This window comes from Pteronotus mesoamericanus, unplaced genomic scaffold, assembly GCF_021234165.1.
Source record: "Pteronotus mesoamericanus isolate MK-2021 breed Mesoamerican mustached bat unplaced genomic scaffold, CSHL_Meso_final contig_202, whole genome shotgun sequence".
Lineage (NCBI taxonomy): Eukaryota > Metazoa > Chordata > Mammalia > Chiroptera > Mormoopidae > Pteronotus > Pteronotus mesoamericanus.
In genome coordinates, this window is record NW_026555086.1 from 2244511 (window position 1) to 2263628 (window position 19118).

The 19118-nt window shown below is 49.1% G+C and overlaps 1 protein-coding gene across 1 annotated transcript in view; it reads right to left on the reverse strand.

Annotated features, from left to right (window-relative positions):
* Positions 1 to 19118, reverse strand: part of ITFG1 (integrin alpha FG-GAP repeat containing 1) — a 90431-nt gene that overhangs the window by 10567 nt on the left and 60746 nt on the right. Inside the window, exons 11-14 of the mRNA XM_054570304.1 lie at positions 14475 to 14625; positions 12929 to 13037; positions 5922 to 5965; positions 4816 to 4894 (exon numbers count right to left, since the gene is read on the reverse strand). Coding sequence (XP_054426279.1) covers positions 4816 to 4894; positions 5922 to 5965; positions 12929 to 13037; positions 14475 to 14625 — 383 coding nt within the window. The remainder of the gene's footprint in view (positions 1 to 4815; positions 4895 to 5921; positions 5966 to 12928; positions 13038 to 14474; positions 14626 to 19118) is intronic.

Consider the following 19118-nt stretch of genomic DNA (forward strand, 5'->3'; position numbering starts at 1 on the left):
CACAGAGGTCTTTCTAGTTTCTCTTTCAGAGCTCACCAGAAGCGTGGAACCCTGGTCTAAGCTTTATCTGTCAACCTGCTTCCCAGTTCCAAATTCAGAATGTGAGTAGTTTCTTTTTGCTAAGTTGGTACATAATTCACATGCCACCACCGCCACCTCCCTGAAAACGCACCGTTCAGTGATCCTCAGCAGAGTCACCATGGACTGCAGACCCTTGTCGTCACCCCAGAAAGAACCCCCATGCGCCAGCATCTGCCCACCGCACCCCCCCATTCTTGTCTCTATGCATTTGCCTATTCTAGACATTTTATATAAATGGAATCGCATAATGTGCGGCCTTTTGTGCCTGACTTCTCACATTTAGGGTAGTGGTTTACGAGGTTCTTCCAGGTTACACAATGTTTCTTGGTTTTCTCCCTGGATGACACTCCCCTGCACGGATAGGCCACATTTGGCTCGCTCACTCGTTAGCTGGTGGAGATCTGGTTTGTTCAGACTTTCTAGCTCTTACGAATGACGCTGCTGGTCTTTGTGTGGCATGTTTTCGTGTCTCTGGGGAACGTGCCGGGGAGTGGCGCTGGCGGCTCACACGGCGACTGCGGTGGGAAGGAGCTGATGGGCAGGGTGGCCGGGCCCGCCTCCGAGCCCCTGGCTTCCCAGGCTGGGGGCGCCAGTCCGCGCGCAGACAGTGGCGTGCGCTGTGGTCCTCGGTGCAATGCAGAGCCCTGGGGAGAAAGGGCTGCTCGTGCCTGCGTGGGACAGCCTTGCCTCTGTGAAGAAGAGCAGCGTTCGGTGTGTTTAAAAACGTTCACTTTCCCTCCCCTGACCAGAGCCAGGGGGTTTCCCAGACCTTGGCCATGAGAACCCAGTGTAGTCCCTGGACATAAAATGCAAGAAAGTTCTTGATCTCTTAAACTAGCGTCAAAGCCACCCTCTAGCCACGAGCTGCAGCACCGTGAGGGTCCCCGCGGTGGCCCGACCGTGGCCGGCAGTGCCCCTGGACCTGCCAGTCTTCCATCTGGGGGTGGCAGTCTGTGTCGCATCTTCAGTTCTGAGAGGACCAGGGACTGTTGTTTTCATGTTGTCTTTTTTTTCGGGTGGGGTGAGGATGGGGGTATGACTTTCAAGTTCTTGTCACATTGGACCAGAAACTGGATGTCCCTGACATTGTGCTTGTTAAGAGATCTATCATGTCTTCCATCCCTCCCTCTCTGCTTTACAAATAGCGACAGTTTCACGTCTTCCCTTCCCATGGGACATCCTTTGTTTCTTCTTTCTGTCCAATTGCTGAGGCTGGGACTCCCAGGGCCACTGGGGACAGAGGCGGTGGCGGCGGCGGGCCTCCTGGTCCTGTTCCTGGTCTCAGAGGAAAGGCTGGCGGCTTCTTGCCACCGAGGACCGTGCTGGTTGTGGGCTTGTCTTCGGTGGCCTTTGTTAGGCTGAGAGAGGTCCCCTCTGTTCCCACTTGGGTGAGAGTTTTTTATCATAAACGATGTTGAATTTTGTCAAGTGTGCCTTCTGCCTCTATTGAGATAATCATTTGGTTTTTCTCCGTGGCTTCTGTGACAGATCAGTGTAATCACTTTGAGGGTGTTGGGTACCTTGCACCCTTGGTATGAACCGTGCTTGATTATGGTATGGTGTGTGACCCTTTCAACATGCTGTTGAATTCGTTTTGCTAGTATTAATATTCTGTTGAGCATTTTGGCAGGAAATGGGCAACCAGGCGTGTTTTGGATTGCTTATTGATTTTTAAAAATATACATTCTTGAAATAAATTAAGTCGGATTCATATTCCCAATTACTTTTTGTGAACATACATAATTAAGTAATTAAGGGAAATGTATTATAATGGTTAGTAAATTGTTCACTAAAAAAATTTAAAATTAAATATTTTGTGTAAATAATGACTGCATCAAATTTCAGGCCACTGCCCAGGTACGCAAAAATACTAGACCCACTGAATGAAACCAGTGGGAATATCTGCCTAGGATGCTAGAGATTTCCCTCAAAACCAGCTAAAATTATTTCAAGGCTCTCAAAGTGGCCCTTTAATGCTCACAGCTTGGAGGCGGTGATAGTTTTCTTACTGGGCACAGGCAGATTTGAAAATTTTTGCACTTTTTTCTCTGCAGATAAAATTGATGGATTTAATGATATAATGCTGACCTATTATGTAAACGACAGCATCAGAGTTGCAATTTTTATATCAGTGATCTTCCTTACAGTCAGAGCCATTTCATTTCACCTTAAAAAAAATACACGGTTATGAGAACACTCTAGTTATGTGAATAGAGTAAGAAAATACTTTGATGCCTGAAACATGCCTAACGACAGTACGTATCTTTTCCTAGGTGGTTTCCATGTAGACGGATTCTACGTTTTTGTCATGGGTCAGTGCTTTCTCGTCTGAGACAACGACGTGGGCCTTCTGAGGGAGGAGCGCGGGCTGTGAGACACTGCGGAGCCCGCGTGGCCCAACTGCGGGCCTGCACCACGCACTGGTCTCCTGTTACCCTGGGCTGGAAGGTCCAGGTTAATCACGGAAGCAGCACACAGGAGAATAAAACTCAGGAAGTTATTTCAGGGTAGAACTAGCCTCAAAAAGCAAATGCCTATGAGTAAGCTGCTAAAAATATAATCTGTAATTAAATCAGCACCTCTCTTTTCTGAATGCACTTATCTGGCTCTACCTGATACTGTATTCTAATGAATTTAATAGGGAGAGGTGAAAAATTCATTAAGGAGATGCAGAATGCAGTTTTTTCCCAAATACTGTTCTATTTCAATCTTAGACTCCACCTACAGCAAACCTCGGCACTGGCGCCCTCGCACGTGAGCAGGCTCAGGGCAGTCACGCTGGGAGTGTCACTTTGCCTGTGCCTTTGCTCAGGGGGCTGCGTGCCGCCGGTGCTGCGGGCAGGACGCACCGCGCTGCCGCCTCCCGAGCACACAGCGGCTGCCCGCGGCTCAGCGCGCACAGCTGGCGTTCGAAGACGGGGGACACTGAACGCAGCGAGGTCCTTGCGAGTGAGGCTTGGGGGGTGAGAGGGAGGACAGCCATGGTATTACAGAGAGGTGATGGGATTCTTTAGAAAATCGGATTTCTTCGCAACAAATGTACTTGCGTAGTAGGCAGGGCTGGTTGAATTATTTATAACGACTTGTGGATGACAACACATTTGCTAGCAAACACCCCCCCAACCCCCGCGCTGTTCCCAAAGCTGTTACGTAGCACTTCTTCCTTTAGTGTTGGGATCTATATTGACTGGAATATTACACTAGAAATCAGTGTGTAAATAGAATTTCATGAGGCAAATCTTCTCTTCTTGGCACTGTAATTTCTAATTTTCTTTCTCTGGTTTTCCAGAATATGTCTTTGACTCATTTACATCTGTGCAGATGGGATTTCTAATGGCTGAACAGATGAATAATTTGTGAACTTTTCTTTGCGTTTCTCAGACTTTCTGCATACTTTGTAATCCATTCATTCACTCAATCATTCAATTTTTGTAATTATATAAAAAGAATGCATGGGTTACTGCTCAGAGCTATTCCATCCCTCCCCCCTTCCCCCCTTCCCAGTTCACTAGCTAAGTGCCCCACCCCCCCAACCTGTCGCCATGGCTGACCCTGTCGGATCTTTAGTTGACTTGAGGGTACGCTGAGAGGAAGATTCCCCTGGCAGACATTCATTCTTTCAGAGAAATACAACATCGTGGCTCTTCCAGGGCATTACAACGCTTTCCATTTTCGTTTGTTATCAATTTATGTTTTTTGACACCAAAGTATGCTGAGTAACCTTTGCTCAAGCTAAAGAAAGATAACACCGGCTACTCCTGGAATTCTTCTGTATGGTTTAACATGTCTCTCAATTAAAACGTAAAGAAGTAACTGCTCCAACTGCCTATGTCCATCCGTCCGTTACGCTCCCTTCAGTAACCCTGTCCGAAAGCTCTGACTGTGACCCCTGCCGGCTCCTCCCGGCCCTTCGCCGCGGCCCGTCCTACGGCGCGCTCCCGAGCGGAGGCAGAGCCCGGACTGAGGGCCAAGTGCGTGCAGTTCGCTGGGAAGGAGACTCCCTCTGGCATATTCATGCCAGACCGTCACAAATATAAAATAAGAATGGCCACACAAGGAGCTTGTCCTTATTTTCTGGGCCCATGAAAACAGAGAATAAAAGCAACCCTGCCTGTACCTCTTCTCGGCCAGGACCCCAGGCGTCTCTAGGCAGGGCATTAACGCACGCGGGCCCCTGGGTTTGGGAACTGAAACGGCCACCCTGGGGTTCGCTGCGGGAGCCGCCTGTCGAAAGCACATTCCTTTGCTCAGTCTTATTTCCTTTTTGTCATGATTGCATTTCCCTTTATTATTTATTCAAAAGCATAACTAGATTTTTTCTTTATGATCATATATCAAAACCACCTCTGTGTAATATTCCTTCTTCTATTCCACTAGGAAAAAACTGGGATTAGTTTAGGCTGTGGACTGGATTCCCAATTTCACTTCTGCTTCCACCATGAGCTTTGTTAACTGAGTTACCACTTCACAATTTGATCACGGTAACTCCAGTAATTTCTCTCAATCCCTGTCACTTCAACTGAAAAACAGGACAATGATTCGGCTCCTTCGTGATAGGATACACGAGGAACTAATACGAATGTATGTGTCACGAGGGCCTTATGCCACCTGCCGAGGTCAGTCTACAGAAAGACTAAGTCTAATACGGAAAGGGAAGGCTCGGCCAAAGGGCGTGAAAGCGGAGCGACTTTCGCCCCCGCGGGCCTGTCAGCGCAGCGCCGGCCCCGGCCTTACCTGACCCGTTCTTCAGGTGCCCATTCGCGTCCACGGTCGTGTACATGACGTAAGGTCCCGGCTGGTTCACGCCGAAGGGCTGCAGCGGGAAGGGGAGAGTCAGGCTTCGAGAGTGAGCGAGCCACTTCCTGGGGCATTTCTAAGATCGAACGTTCTCTGTACACAGGGTAAATATTTTAGGCAGTTTTCCCCAGAGAGTCGTCCCCATTGGGCGGCCCAGCAGCTCCCGGAAAAGTGTCCCTCTCAGTGTGTTGTCCTTCCCAGACTGAGAGCTTGATCTGCGGGAGCAGCCCCATCAAACCGGCCCGTTTGTGAAAAACCACCTGTCGCAACTGTTTACGCTGAAGCTGCCTGAGGCTGTGCTGTCACTTTGGGCTACTGAGTGGGTGGCCAAATGTTCAAAGGAAAGACGCAACCGAGCTGCTCAAAGCGGGGTTTTGAGAAGCGCTGACACGTGCCCCCAGGCTCTCGCAGGCCACGGCCTATGCCAGGGCATCCTCAGAGGCCTGAGGCGGCCCCAACCGCCCCTCTGCTGTCACCTCGGAGGCCTCTCCAGCCACCACTGCCCCTGGGCTGAGCAGACACCCCAGGGCTGCCCCCAGCAGACCCACGGCCGCCGCCCAGGAAGGCTACCAACGAACAGCAGCACCAACCACCTCCATCGACAAAGCCGGTGTTCACAGTTTGAGACTGTATTTCCCTGAAACGTCCCGTTAGACAGCAAGTCAATATTAAGACTATTCAAAAACTGACTGAAAAGTTCATAAGCTTGACCCTGTGCTAGGGACCAAGAACACAAAGATGACAGGTTCTTGACCTCGAGGGACCGCAGTCCCGTGTGGTGAGGCCTTAAAGGCAGACGGTAAGCCTGACCGAGCATTACGGGTCCTCGAGGGGCGGTGGTACGCCTGGATGTCACAGGCGGTGGTCACTTCTCCAAGGACACGAGACGAGGCTCAAGGGGGTGACCCCTGAGGTGGCCCTGAAGTGCGTGAGAAAAGCTGCTTCGTTCCCAGTGAATTTTCTTGAGCACTGACGGGGGCTTTCATCGCTTCCTGAGAGCGATGACTTGAGTGTGACCTCTGTGCCCACGAGCCTTTACTTACTGTGATCTTACGAGGACAGTCGTTAGAGCAGAGACCGCTAAGAACTGTGGGGACACAGAAAAAAGGTGGTTCAGTATCACCGACACAATCTCAACTTGCATTTAAACTCCTAGTGTTTCACCTACAGCCTATTAATTTGCTCTTTTGGTTCATGATCACAAACAGAAACCAATTAAATTTCTTTAGATCTGAGTAAATTGAATTTCTGTTGTTCACTTTATACCACTATTTCAAAAGCCTGGACGAAGCGGTCTGGAAGCCGACAGACAGGCGGGCTTACTGCGGCCGCGCCAGCCTGTCCCTCCTGCTGGCTTCCCTCTCCACTGGGTTAGCTCTGTTTCAAGGGTGGCCAGAGTCTAACCAAAGTGCCAAACGCAAGCCAACTACAATGTACACTGAGAAAAACAAACAGAACATTTAGTACTTTCTATCTCAAACTGGACTTTCCCCATTTGTATGGTCAAAGTTCCAGCCACAGAGTTTGGGCACATTTGGTAACTATTAAGGAGGCCATAACCATAAAATAATTGATGGTTTACATTAGATACAATGTGAAAAAATAGTGAAATAAGTGTCTAACACTTGCAAAACAGCTTTTGAGGTTTAAGTTTTGTATCCCAGGACAGTAACTGGTTCTCACTTTCATTCTTAAGGTTTTTGGGGTTTGTTTGTTTATCTTCCCTTAACTCTAGGCAGACATTATTATTTCTTTTCCATTTGTACCAAAATAACTTTCATAAACCTTCATTTAAACCATTATTTTGCTGAACAGTAATTATTTGCTCACAAGTCTGTGTTTGTAACTAGTATGTACGCTCTGCATCATTTTTATCATTTTCTCAGGGCCTAAGCCAACGTACTTGCTTAATAAATACTTGCTAAAGCAGGAAAAAGATGGATTATTCAATAAGTGGTACAGGGTAATTGGCTCCTTGGAGGAAAATGAGGTTAGACTTTAACTCATAACATAAAAATCACATTTGGCAATGACCCATATAATACAAAGAACTCTTATACTTCAATAATAAAAAGACAATCAATTAAAAATGGGCAAAAGATCTGGACAGGCATTTTTCCAAAGAAAATAAAGAGATAAAGCTCATGAAAAGATGAGCAACATCATTAGCGATCAGGACAATTCAAGCCAAAACCACATGGAACGTCGCTCTTCACATTATCTGAGAGGTGGGAGCAACCCACATACACGTCCATCCACCGAGGGTTAAACAAAATGCGGCCCGTAGGCACCGTGAAGCATTGTTCAGCTTGACAAAGGAAAGCAACCCGTCAGGCGCTACACCTCCGAACCCCGACGGCACAGCGTGGAGTGAAAGAAGCCGGTTGCGAAAGCACAGAGACCGGATCAATCCCAGCCTCTGTGAGGGACCCAGAGAAGCCACTCGTAGAAGGCAGAACGGTGGTCACCAGGGGTAAAATCGGAGACATAGCATTATTTCTGGGTTTTGACTTAAAGCTGCGGTGTGCCCAGCGCTTAAGCAAAACCCTTCTGCGCACCTGTGGTACGTGGGACTCTGCGCGTGACTGTGCCTTCACGCGAGCTCCCTCCCCCTCACGCTGAGGCGGGAGGTCCAGGGGCCCCGCCCCGCCCCCGTCTCCCAGAAGAGGAAGCGGAAGGTTGGGCCAGTACCTCACTCAAGGCCGCAAAGCAGACGGAGTTCTTCTGAAAGACCACGTGGCCACTAGGCCCGAACTCATTTAAAAAACACATTATCCTACTTTTATGGGAGATGGGAAATCGATGAACCATGGGATTATTTTATTTTCTGTACAAGGCAAAATGTCTGTGTCTTGTTTAGCATAGTTGAGAATGTTTACTCAAAATTACATAATAGTCTCTTTCATTTTGTATATAGCAGGCAAAAATGGGCATTTTGTATCTAGTTCTGATTTTTACAAGATTTCCTCTGTCAAATTTGAAGTATCATACGATAGGATCAAAATAAGATTTAAATGTATCATACCTATGTATGTATCATACATATGTCATGGATATATATTACACAGATGTCTTTTAAAAAGAGAGCTAATTAATACAAATAGAATACCCATTTCCTTGGTTTTTGCAAGATTCAAGAAGGAATGATGCTAATGCTTGAGCCTAATTAATACTCCTGTTGATAATATTGTTGAATTCGGAATTCAGAACTCCCAACACTGTTGCGCAGGCTCAGCTGCTGTCAGCGCGCAGTAAGCCTTTCCCCGGCAGGGGCGCCGCACGCGCCCCGCGGCGGCGCAGGGCAGGGGGCGGGGGCATGTTTCACACGGGGCAGGAAAAGCCTGTGGCTGCTCCTGGAGAGGGGAGGTTCACTTTTCACTTTCAGCTTCGTCTGGATCCTGGAATCCCTCTGTGTCCTGCTCTTCGGTTTCCCACCGAAAAGGAAAGGGGACCCACCCACCGTGGGCCACACTTCTTGCTGCCTGCCTCCCCGAGGCGCTAAGCTCAGAAGTCCTGCAGCGGGCCGCCTCATTTTTGTCATCAGAAAACAAAACAAAATAAATGCCAAGCCAAAGCTTTAACAATAAAAAAGGAATGATGTTTGAAAATTCTCTCGCATAACCCAAAACATAAAGTGGTGGCCTCTTACGGCATTTGTACAAATGTCACCTGCGATTACAGCTTTAAGACTCCATGAAGTCCACCTTATGAACAAATAAGAGGTGCCAGTAGTCTATCTAATCGGGACAAGAGCCTAATTTCTCCAGGGATCAGAATAAAACCACTTCCGTCGTTTGTGAAACCGTCAGAAAAACGCCTCACTACCGAGCGCCCCGAGGGGGACTGTGTCACTGTCGTGACGACAGCAGCAGAAGCCGCACCGGGCCGCGCCCCCAGCAGCGGGCAGCCACCGCACGCGGCTGCAGGGAACCGGACGGTCCTCCTCGGTGGCGCCCACCGCGGGGGCAGGCAGACCAGCGGATCCGAGCCCTGCACGGCGCCGGCCGCCCCCGCGAGCTTCCCCAGCGCAGGGCTGTTTCTGTCTGGTCCACAAGTCTCTCTCTCTCTGTGTCTCATGACAAATGTTAACAAATGTCTCCCTCCCGGCTGGCTGACACGGGCTGAACTGTCGTCTCATCTGTAGACGGTTAAGGCTTTATCCATTTCATTCACTTTTGTACCTTATTAGTATTTGTAGTATTGAAAAGTTCATGCAGATCTATTACAACATTTTATAACACTCTTTCAAATAAACTGGTCTAAGAAGTAATTTCTAATACTCCAGAATTTTAAAACCAAAGCTGTTTTAGAAAGATTAATGAAATATAAAAACATAGGTTATTCAGAGTTAAATGAAAAACTCTAATTAAAATAATTAATGAGCTATGTGAATTACTGGTTATTAGCAGATTAAATTAGTTTAAAACTTGACTAATGGGATGTGCAATTCATTAGTTTTCATTAAAGTGACAATGCTTAGGATATGACCATTTCATGTGAAAACTATACGTCATGGCCTAGATATTCTTCAAGGTATTTAAAGTATAAAACCTTGCCTTCTAGCTTTGTGATTCAGTTGGCTATGTAACAGCAATAATCACACATAAACCCGGCCGGCCGAGGGGGGAGGGGAAGGAGGGAGCAGAGCCCTCGGCCCGCGAGGCGGGTCCTATGCGCGGCATCAGCAGCGCCCCCACCGGGGTTCCTGGTGACGGGTCCTGTCGTTCTCTGAAAGTGCCTCTTAGTTCCTCTAAGACACGTGGCTACAAAGTCAGCATCTCGCTCAACTGTCCTGTGTGAAGTGGAGGCTGCCCCTGCAGCCATTATTGTCATTTAGACGTTACTGTAGATGTGATATGGGAACGTTTTAGCTTGTTATTGATTATCTTTCCTTCATTGTATTTTATAGTTTTTGGTTGTAGAATCATGAGCTCATCGTAAAAAGCTTATATACAGAAACATACAGGTAAAAAGCGGATCATCTCTCAAGGGATCCGACCCTGTTCCCCGCGGGGACCAGCCAGACGCCCGCCCGTGCTGCGTGCACGCCCTGCCCTGCTGTGCAAGGCGAGTGCGAGGTGGTGTGGCGGCTCTTCCGGCCCCGGAGAGCTCGCCCCTCAGGCGTCTCCTGCGGGCGGGCGGGCGGGCTGAGGCCCCCGGGGCGGGTAAGGCAGGGCCGGGGAGCGGCACGCGACTGCTGTGGCTCAGCGCCAGGCGTCACCTCTGCGCTACCTGGGGGCCGGGCCGCCGTCTGGCTCCAATGCGCCCTCCCCTGCAGAGGGGCTGCCGCGGTGAGGGGGGCCGTGGGCAGCGGGACTGTGTGTGACCCAGGGTCACTGCCGCCACAGTTACCTACCTGCACTGGTTCTTCTTAGAAGAGCAAAGAAAAACCCTCAGACACACCAAGAAAAACAAGAGCTAAAAGATGACGACCAAAGCGAGCCGCCACAGGACTGGCCCCGTCAAATGGGCACCGCACAGGCCGCGGGGCGGGGGTCACAGACAAGGGTAAGGTGGCGCCACGCGCAGGGACCCTGTGCCAGCCCCACCCGCTGTCCGCCTCCCTGTGAGCAGCCGAGTGGGGGCTGCACCAGAGGGACAGGAGTGTGGGAGGGGACAGAACTGGTGCCGAGTGAAAAGCGGGCAGAGCCTGTCCCAGTCGTCACGGGTGACCTGCCTGTGAGTCGCTAGGAAAGGGTGTGTACACGAGAAGGCACGAAAGGTGAGGTAAAATTAACCACAGAGAAATAAACGTCCACATTATTTCCGCAGGATCTGAAAGAGACAGGGCAATAAAAGCTTTCTAAAGGGCTCATTTTATTTGGGAAGCAAAAGGAAAATACTGGCCCCATTTTAAGAGCGCCCAGAAAGCACAGGTTCCTGTGTGTCTGCTGGAGGCCCGAGGTGCATGCTCGTAGAACAGGGCCAGACAGAGCCTCCAAGGGCAGCTGAAGAGAGAAACACCCTGGAGTTGAGAGACGTGACTCAGGGCCGCTAAGGAACTTGATCCTGCAATACTTGGGCCCTGTCTTTACGCAGGCGCTGGGGCGCGATCTGTGGCCTCTGGTGCCGGGGGAGCCCGCCGGGGACGAGGCCGAGGACAGCTCTACCCGAGTGCCCGAAAGCCAGTGCTGCTCAGCACAGCAGGAGCCGCGCTGGCGCGACAGCGGTTGTACAGCGCAGCCCACCCCGGGCGCTGTCGACGCCGGAGAGGGCACTGCGCACCGGCAGCTGCGTGTGTGCAGGCGGCCGCCAGTGACGGAAGGGAAGCACAGGAGGGCACCTCAAAGCAGCAAGGAGGTTATTTCCCCCACACGATCGCTTTAAATCGGCATCTCATTTCCCCTGACCTTTCTGTAAAGCACGTTATTAATATTTATGTTAACAGCATTAATGCAAAGCTGCCTTGTTTTCTACAACTAAAGCCTCCTGCACCGAGGAGGCCGTTCCCGGCTCTGAGCCGGTAAGCGGAGAAGCCCCCCAGGCTGCCGCTGCCCAGCGGGCAGGGCTGCCCGTGGCCCCCGTCCCGGCCTGGGTGACAAACGATGGCCGCTGGAGTCTCCAGAGACGCTCCGGTTTTAAAAATTCTGTATGTGGCATTTTTCAAACACACAACTTAGACCAGTACAAGGAACCCCGCTGACACATCACAGAGCTTCCGCTGACCATCCCACGTGGCCGGCCACGCTTGCCTGCCATCACTTCCTACCCTGGGACCCTTTGGGGACCGACCTCGGACACGGCCTTTCTCTTTCGAGGGGTTTGATATCTCACTGCTTAAATCTCCGGAGAACCTGACCTTGTCTCAAGTGGGACCGCGATGTGGCCATAGGACCTCGGTCACTGCAGTCCTGATGTGTGTCAGGTGGCAGAAGCAGCCAGCACGGCGGGAACGGGAGGGCGGTAAACACAGATAAGGAAATCCGTTGCAGAAAATGGGAGCCGCGGGTCTCACCGCTGCCGGAGGCATCGGCTCACAGAAGGACGCAAAGGGGCCTTGGAACGTGCTGGCTCAGGGATGGCTGTCGCAGCGTGAGTCCGCGGTCGGATACACAAGACTCTCAGACAGAGGTGCGGCGGGGCACGTCTGAGTGCGGCGGGGCCGGGAAGCCGCGCCTGGGCTTCCGGGCTCTGTCTGCTGAGAGCCTGGCAGGAACGACAGCCCCGCAGAGGCCAGCACTCTGAGGACCCAGGACTTGGCTTCCAAAGACCACCCCCCATGAGGGGGACTGGGGCTCCTGGGAGAGAGAGGGGGTTCTAGGCCCAGAGCACGGGAGGCGCACGGTGGGTCTGTAGCACCTGCTCACACACGTGCCAGAGGGGCGGAAGGGACATGTCACCTGAAGGCATGCCTTCCTGCTGCCCCACTGGGAACAGGAACATGAGAAGAAATGATTTTGTTTATCAGGTAAAACACATACAGATCTATGCTGATACACGAATATATAAACAGAAGAGGCGATAAAGGCCTTCCTTAGGGAGAGTGCCAACTAACAAGTGCAGAAGGAATGTGGCAGATAGAGAACCGCCCTTGACCGCCATCGGGCAGAAGGCCGATGCAGGCAGGCGTCGCCAGCGGGCTCTGGCCAGAGGCTTGATGAGGACGAGGATGTTGAAGCAACACTGAGTCCCTCTCCACCATGTGCTAATCAATCACAAGGCGGGGACAGTGGGTTTAAGGTAGAAGCTGGTCATCAAGATAGCCAGATAGTCAAGGTCAAGGTCAACATGGTGGCATGAGCCAACTCACAAGCTTCCCGGTGTGAGGCCTGAGGGGCGCGCGGCGCTGCCGCGCACTGGGTGCCCACAGAGGCCTGCAAAGTGACACGGAGCAGGGGCCCCGGACGGCGCCTTGGCCAGAGGGAAACGCGTCCCTGTCGGAATGGGGCCTGTGCCCAGGACGGCGGTGCTGTACCGCTGCTGGCTCCTGACCTGCAGAGCTGCCTGTGGGTTGCCTAGGAGTGTGTCCTTGCTTTGGAAAATTTGCGTTGACAGAATACAAAATGAAATGCTAACACTCAATAAGAAGACACATAAATCAAACACTCACCGATGACTTTAACAAAATAAGCATCTGCTTCAAAGTTATTTTTTAAAGCGTGGATGGCAAAGTCGTTCTTTGTGTATCCTTTACTGAGCACTATGATGTCCAAGATTCCCTGGGAAAACAGAAGCAGAGCGGTGAGAGCCGACCACCCGCCTGCCCGAGAGACGGAGATGCAGCGCGTGCTTATCACGCGAACGGAGACCTTGCTCATGTGACTTGGTGTCTGAAATAAAAGTACTATTAAAAAGATAAAAAACCTTGAATAGCAAAATACAAATAAAATGAAAAACGGTAATTTTAATCTCTGGAGAGATTTTGGTATATTCCCTTCCTGTCATAGTGCATGAATTTTTAAAGGCCCAAGATACAGACTTCCAAACCATTTCCAAACCCGGAGAAAAAGAGCTCCCTTTATCGGCCCTGGCTGCCGCTGCCCGCGGTCACTGTCTCCCCCAAGAACGGGGGAGCTTTGCTAACGCCATCGGAGGGGAGGGTGCGTACACCTAGGTCTCCACGCTGCTAGCTTGTAATGAGGCTGATCGTCTGCCACCTTTTCTGTGTGAGCCACTTGGGTTTTCTTCTGTACACTGGCCGTGTCTGTTTCTCGAGAGGGAGTTTCTGGTGACTTGCATCCATTTATATAAACCCTTCTTATATTAAGAATATTCATTATTTGATTCTTTCATAACAAATTTACTTCCCAGATTTAAAAACAATTTTAAATTTCATTCATTTAAATTTCATTTAGGATGTTTTTTATGTATGGAAATTAAAAATTGATTAGTAGTCAATTCCCTTGGGATGTTTTTGCCAGTTACTTTTATGCCTGAAAATGGCTAATAAAAGTGAAACAGAATGAGGTTTGATAGCAGAGACAGGAAAACAAGGACCTCGATAATTGTATAATTGAGAATCAGCAGCTTATAAAAAAATAAAGCACAAATGGCGTTGGGAGAGACATAAAGGTCCTCGTGGGCATTTAACTTTTTAAAATAATTGAGATATTTAACAGGGGATCCTGTGTTGCATGAACTCTGGAGTTTAACATGTTCGTACCAGAGCTCGTCACTCTTCTGAGTGGCAAACCGGTGTTCCACCCCCGACAGGAGGAAATGAGGCCGAGAGGCAGACCCGGCCACTGGAGATAGAGGCACAGGGGTCCGCGGCATCGGGCGCTGCCTCGGGCGCTGCCTCTGGCTCACAAAGCGGAGCCAGAGACCGGAGTCACCCTCCGTGACCTTGTGCAAGGATCTGCTGGCTGTGCCTCCGTCTCCTGGGGTCCTGCACACCTGCCAGCTCCGGGGCCCGGGGCTCCAGCGGCTCGCGCGAGCCCCGTGGAGATGGAGGCCTTTTCCTGCCTTGCTGCGCTTACCAGCCAGGCGGCAGATTTGTCTCTGCTGCTGCCTGACGCCGGAAGGGGCTTTCTTCAACGAATGCGTTTGCTTTTGTGGCCTCACCTACATTTTCTGGTCCAACCAGGTGAGAGGGGTGAGACTGGAGGCGGGGGACACACAATTAAACTCCACCCACAGGAGAGCCCAGAACTCACATCTTCATAAATGTCAAAGAAGGTGGCGACCACGGCATCGCGGACTTGATTGAGGTCCATCAGCTCCCAATAGACCTTAAACATGCGACGCGCCCCCTCACAGCTGGCGTTGTTACAGGGGACGTTCTCCAGGAGAAAGGCCTGCTGATTGCTGCGGGACAGAGGACAGGCGTGCGGTTAATGTGACGCATCCATGCGCAGCGCGCTAACTGCAGTTAACAACACTGTGTGGCGTGCTTGGAACCACTCTGAGAGTAGGGCTTTAATGTTCTTACCATAACAACAAAATCAAGAAAACAGTAATTATGTGAGCTGAAGAATGTAACCTTAACATAGTAATAAACATTTTGCTATGCCCAGTGGTAGAACTCATGACATTGTACACACAATGTCCTGTCAATTATATCTCATGAGACTGGAACAAAATCGTAACAGAGATATATGGAGTATCCCCAAAGATGTGGAAATTAAAGGAAAGACCACTTAATAATCTGTGAGTAAGAAAAGGAATCCAAAAGGAAGATTATAAGGACTTTGAACTGAGTGAAAATGAAGTTGTTCCACATCAGGACTGGTGGTATGTCATTAACGTAGCATTTAGAGGGAAATTTACAGCACTCAAAACTTTACTAAAAAAGAAGGAAGGTCTCACAGCAGTGGCCTCAGTTTCTTCCTTAAAATACTGGGAACAGAGAAGCCAATAAAATATGAAACAAGCAGGAGGAAGGAAATAATAACACAGAGGAAAGCAATAAAGTAGAAAACAGAAGAACAATATAGAAAATCAATAAAACAAAGGCTGGTTCTTTGTGAAAAACAATTTTAAAATTGATGAACCTTTACCCAGAATGGTTCTTAAAAGCATTACAAAGAGAGAAAACACAAAGTGAAAATATCAGGAATGAGAGAGGTAACATCACTACAGATTTTACTGACATTAAAAGAATAATAAGGGAATGTTACCAAAATCTTTGTGCCAATATAATTAACAAGCTATATGAAACAAATTCCTTGGAAGTCAAAAACTACCAAAGCTCACCCAAGAAGAAATAGATAAACTGAAATTGTACTTTCAGACCTTATTAAAAACACCCAAAACTCCAGGCCCAGATGGCTTCATTGAGGAATTCTACCATGTATTCGGAGAGGAAATAACATTCTACACAACCTCTTCAGAAAACAGATGCAGAAGAAATACATCCCACCGCCTTGTATGAAGCTGCACTGCACGTCGAAATTAGATATTACAAGAAAACTACAGACCAATATTCCTCATCAACACAGATGTAAAAATTTTAACAAAAATCTAGTAAATCAAACCCAGCGATAAATAAGAATTTGCTTTGCACAGCAGTATTCACTAAAACTCGCACAATTTGGAACCACGCCCCTGCTTCCCAGTTGGCAGGGAACCACGCAGAGGGGCCGGTTCTGAAATGGGCGTGTTTCAGGGGCGCGGTACACTGCCACGCGGAGGCTGCAGGCACTTAAAAAAGGTAGAAATCATCACCAACCTGGGTTTGCTGCAGGGAGGCAACGTTGCTTTAAAATTTTAAAATGAGCATAAGTTTCTAGATGAATCAACTAAAGAGGAAAACTACATGATCACGTTGATAAAGGTAGAAAAAATATTTGACGAAATCAAACATCCATTTCTGACCCAAACTCTGAGCAAACTAGGAATAGAAGGAACTTCCTCGCATGGTTCAGGGCACCTACAGAAAACCCGCAGAGAAGCCTGTGCTCGCAGCGGGACCAAGGTCTCCCTCCTAAGACCCTCGTGCCCCCAGGCCGGGACGGCCGCCCACAAGGCCTCCGCTCCACGTTGTACGGCAGGTGCCTGCCACGGTACAGTGGCAAGGGACGCAAAAGGCACCGAGACTGGAAAGAAGAAGTAAATTGCTTTTATTCACAAATTATTTGAAATCCTGGAATATCCCCCAAATACTGCTAGGATGATTACGTTGAGCCAGGTGGCAGGGCACAAGATCGATATACAGCAGTCAATTGGATTGCTACATACTAGCAACCAATGATCAGAAATTGAAATAAAAAAGTGCCAGTGATAATAGCATCATAAACAAAATACTTAGGCATCTCGTAAAAGATGTACAAGACTATACATTGAAAACTCTAACATGCTGCTGAGGAAAATTAAAGACCTAGAATAAAAGGACACGCGCACACACACACTTAACGGGTCAGAAGACTCAATATTGTTAAGGTGTCAATAAGCCCCATATGGATTTACAGATTCAATGCAATATCCATCAAAATCTTGGTCCTGTTTTGGCAGAAACTGAGAAACATACCCTAAACCTCACAGAAAATGCCAAACCCAAAACTGACAAAACACTGGGAAAGGGTGAGCTGGGGGACTTGCACTGTCCGCGCTCACCCCTCCCTGCGGGCCAACAGCCGCTGCGGGGCGGGGCGGGCAGGGCGCGCCAGAGCCGGTGGGAGGGAGGAACCGGCCCGCGGAGAGGCAGAGCTGATCCTCACCAAACATCAAAGGCCGCTGAGCGGAAAAAGGCAGCCTTTCAACCCACGGCGCTGGAACAATTTTCCGGAGAAGGCACTAGGGTCTGTACCTTGCACCATATAGAAATATTGACTCAAAATGGATCACAGACCCAAATGCAGAATGTAGAACTACAAAGATTCCAGGAGAAAGCACAGAAGGTAATCTTTGTGATTTAATTAGGTAGAGATTTCTTAGCTATAACACTGAAAGAAAACTGATAAACTGGGCTTTTTCAAAATTAAGCACTTCTCTCTAAATAAAGACACTGTTCAGAGAATGGAAAGACAAGTCAGAGATCAGAAAAAATACGTGCAAACAACATAGCTAATAAAGGATTTGTATACAGAGAAGTTTCACAACTCAACAATAAGAAAACAAATGTCCCAAATAAAATGTGGACAAAAGAACGGACTCTCCGTCTACAAAGATGTATGGAAGACCGATGATCCCATTACTAGATGGTCAGAAATCATCAGTTGTTAGACAAATTGATATTAAAACCACACGCAGATAAACTACAAACAGAATGGCTAACGTTAAAAAAGACTGACCACAGCAACGCCTAGGAAAATGTAAAGGAACTGGACCGGTTTGGCGTTTTCTTAGGAAGTTAACCATGTACCTCCCAAAAGACCCAGCCATCCCTCCCGCGGGGCTGGCCCAAGAGCAGCTAACGGCTTCGGCACAAACAGCGACTTTTACAGGAATGTGCGGAGCTGATTATTCGCAGTAACAAGACATAATAAAAACCCAAATGCCCATCAATGTGTGAATGGATATATCTGTACAATGAAAGACTCCTCAGCTACAGTAAGCAATGGACTAACGATACATATAAAAATGTGGATGAATCTCAATATTATCACACTGAGTGAAAGAACCCACGCATAAAAGGGCATCTACTGAGTGATTATTTACACAAAACAGTAGGAAACAACCTATCTTCTGGGACAGGAGGCGGATCAGGGTAGCCAATAAGGTGAAGCAGGGGAAGGCGGGGAAGGCAGGTGGCCAAGGGGTAACAGGAAATTTCTGTGGTGGTGGGCACGTTCCTTTCTTTGACTGTAACAGAATTTTTAGAGCTACATGTGTACGTAAGACCTTGCCAACATACGCTCTTTAAAGATGCGCACTTTACTCTGCCAATTAAACCTCAATAAAGCTGTTAAAAACACGGCGCCCCTTTGTGAGAAAAAGCAAAAACACATGCCACAAAAGAAAAAATTAGGCTGATATCTACACAATGAAAAACATTTGTGCTTCAAAGGACACCACTGAGAGGACCTGCAGAATGGGAGAAAAGTTTTGCAAATCACATATATGACAAGGGATTTGTATCTAGAATATGTAGAAATTCTTACAACGCAATAATAGAAAAACAAGTAAGTAAATTACAAACATGGGCAAAGGGTACGGACAGACAATTACCCGAGGAAGGTACACCACGGGCCACTGAGCCCATAGAGGGTACGGAGAAGCGCCGGCTCCGCGTACACAGCTTGGGGTACAGAAGGGGCCGCCGCCCTGGGGAGCCGGCTGGTCCCGTCCTGGGAGGGTCTCCTCCCAGGTGCACATCAAGGAAAATAAACACACGTCCACACAAAAACTCATCTATGAGGATTCACAGCAATACCATTCGTCGGTACAGCCAGCGCCTTGCCTCTCGAGCCTGGCTTTAATTGCTCTTCAGAGGCCCCGTGAAGGCGCGCTGTTCCTCACACGCACACCGCTGACCAAGGTGGGGTTGGCCTGGGTTGCCAGTGAGCCGCTGGCACCTGTCCTCTTCCCCGTTAAGGAAGGGGCTGACGGACCTCTGCACGTGAGGTGCGAGTCTCCCCGGCTGCTCCCAGAGCCGGCCGCGTGTCCACCTCCGTCGCGCCGCCTCGTCCACCTTGTCCTTGACGCTCTTCCTCCTACTGCCCCCGCGCCGCTGTCGGCGGAGCCCACACGGGAGGAAGAGAGCTGTGACGTGGGCGCTTGCCTGTCTTTTCGCGTAAACCTCAAGAAAGGCAGCTCTTCTCCACACAGAAGAGAAACGAATTAAGAAGAAAAACAAGTCCATTAGGAATTCTCTGAAAATTAAACAATTATTTTGAATTGCTGCTCTGAAACCTACACCG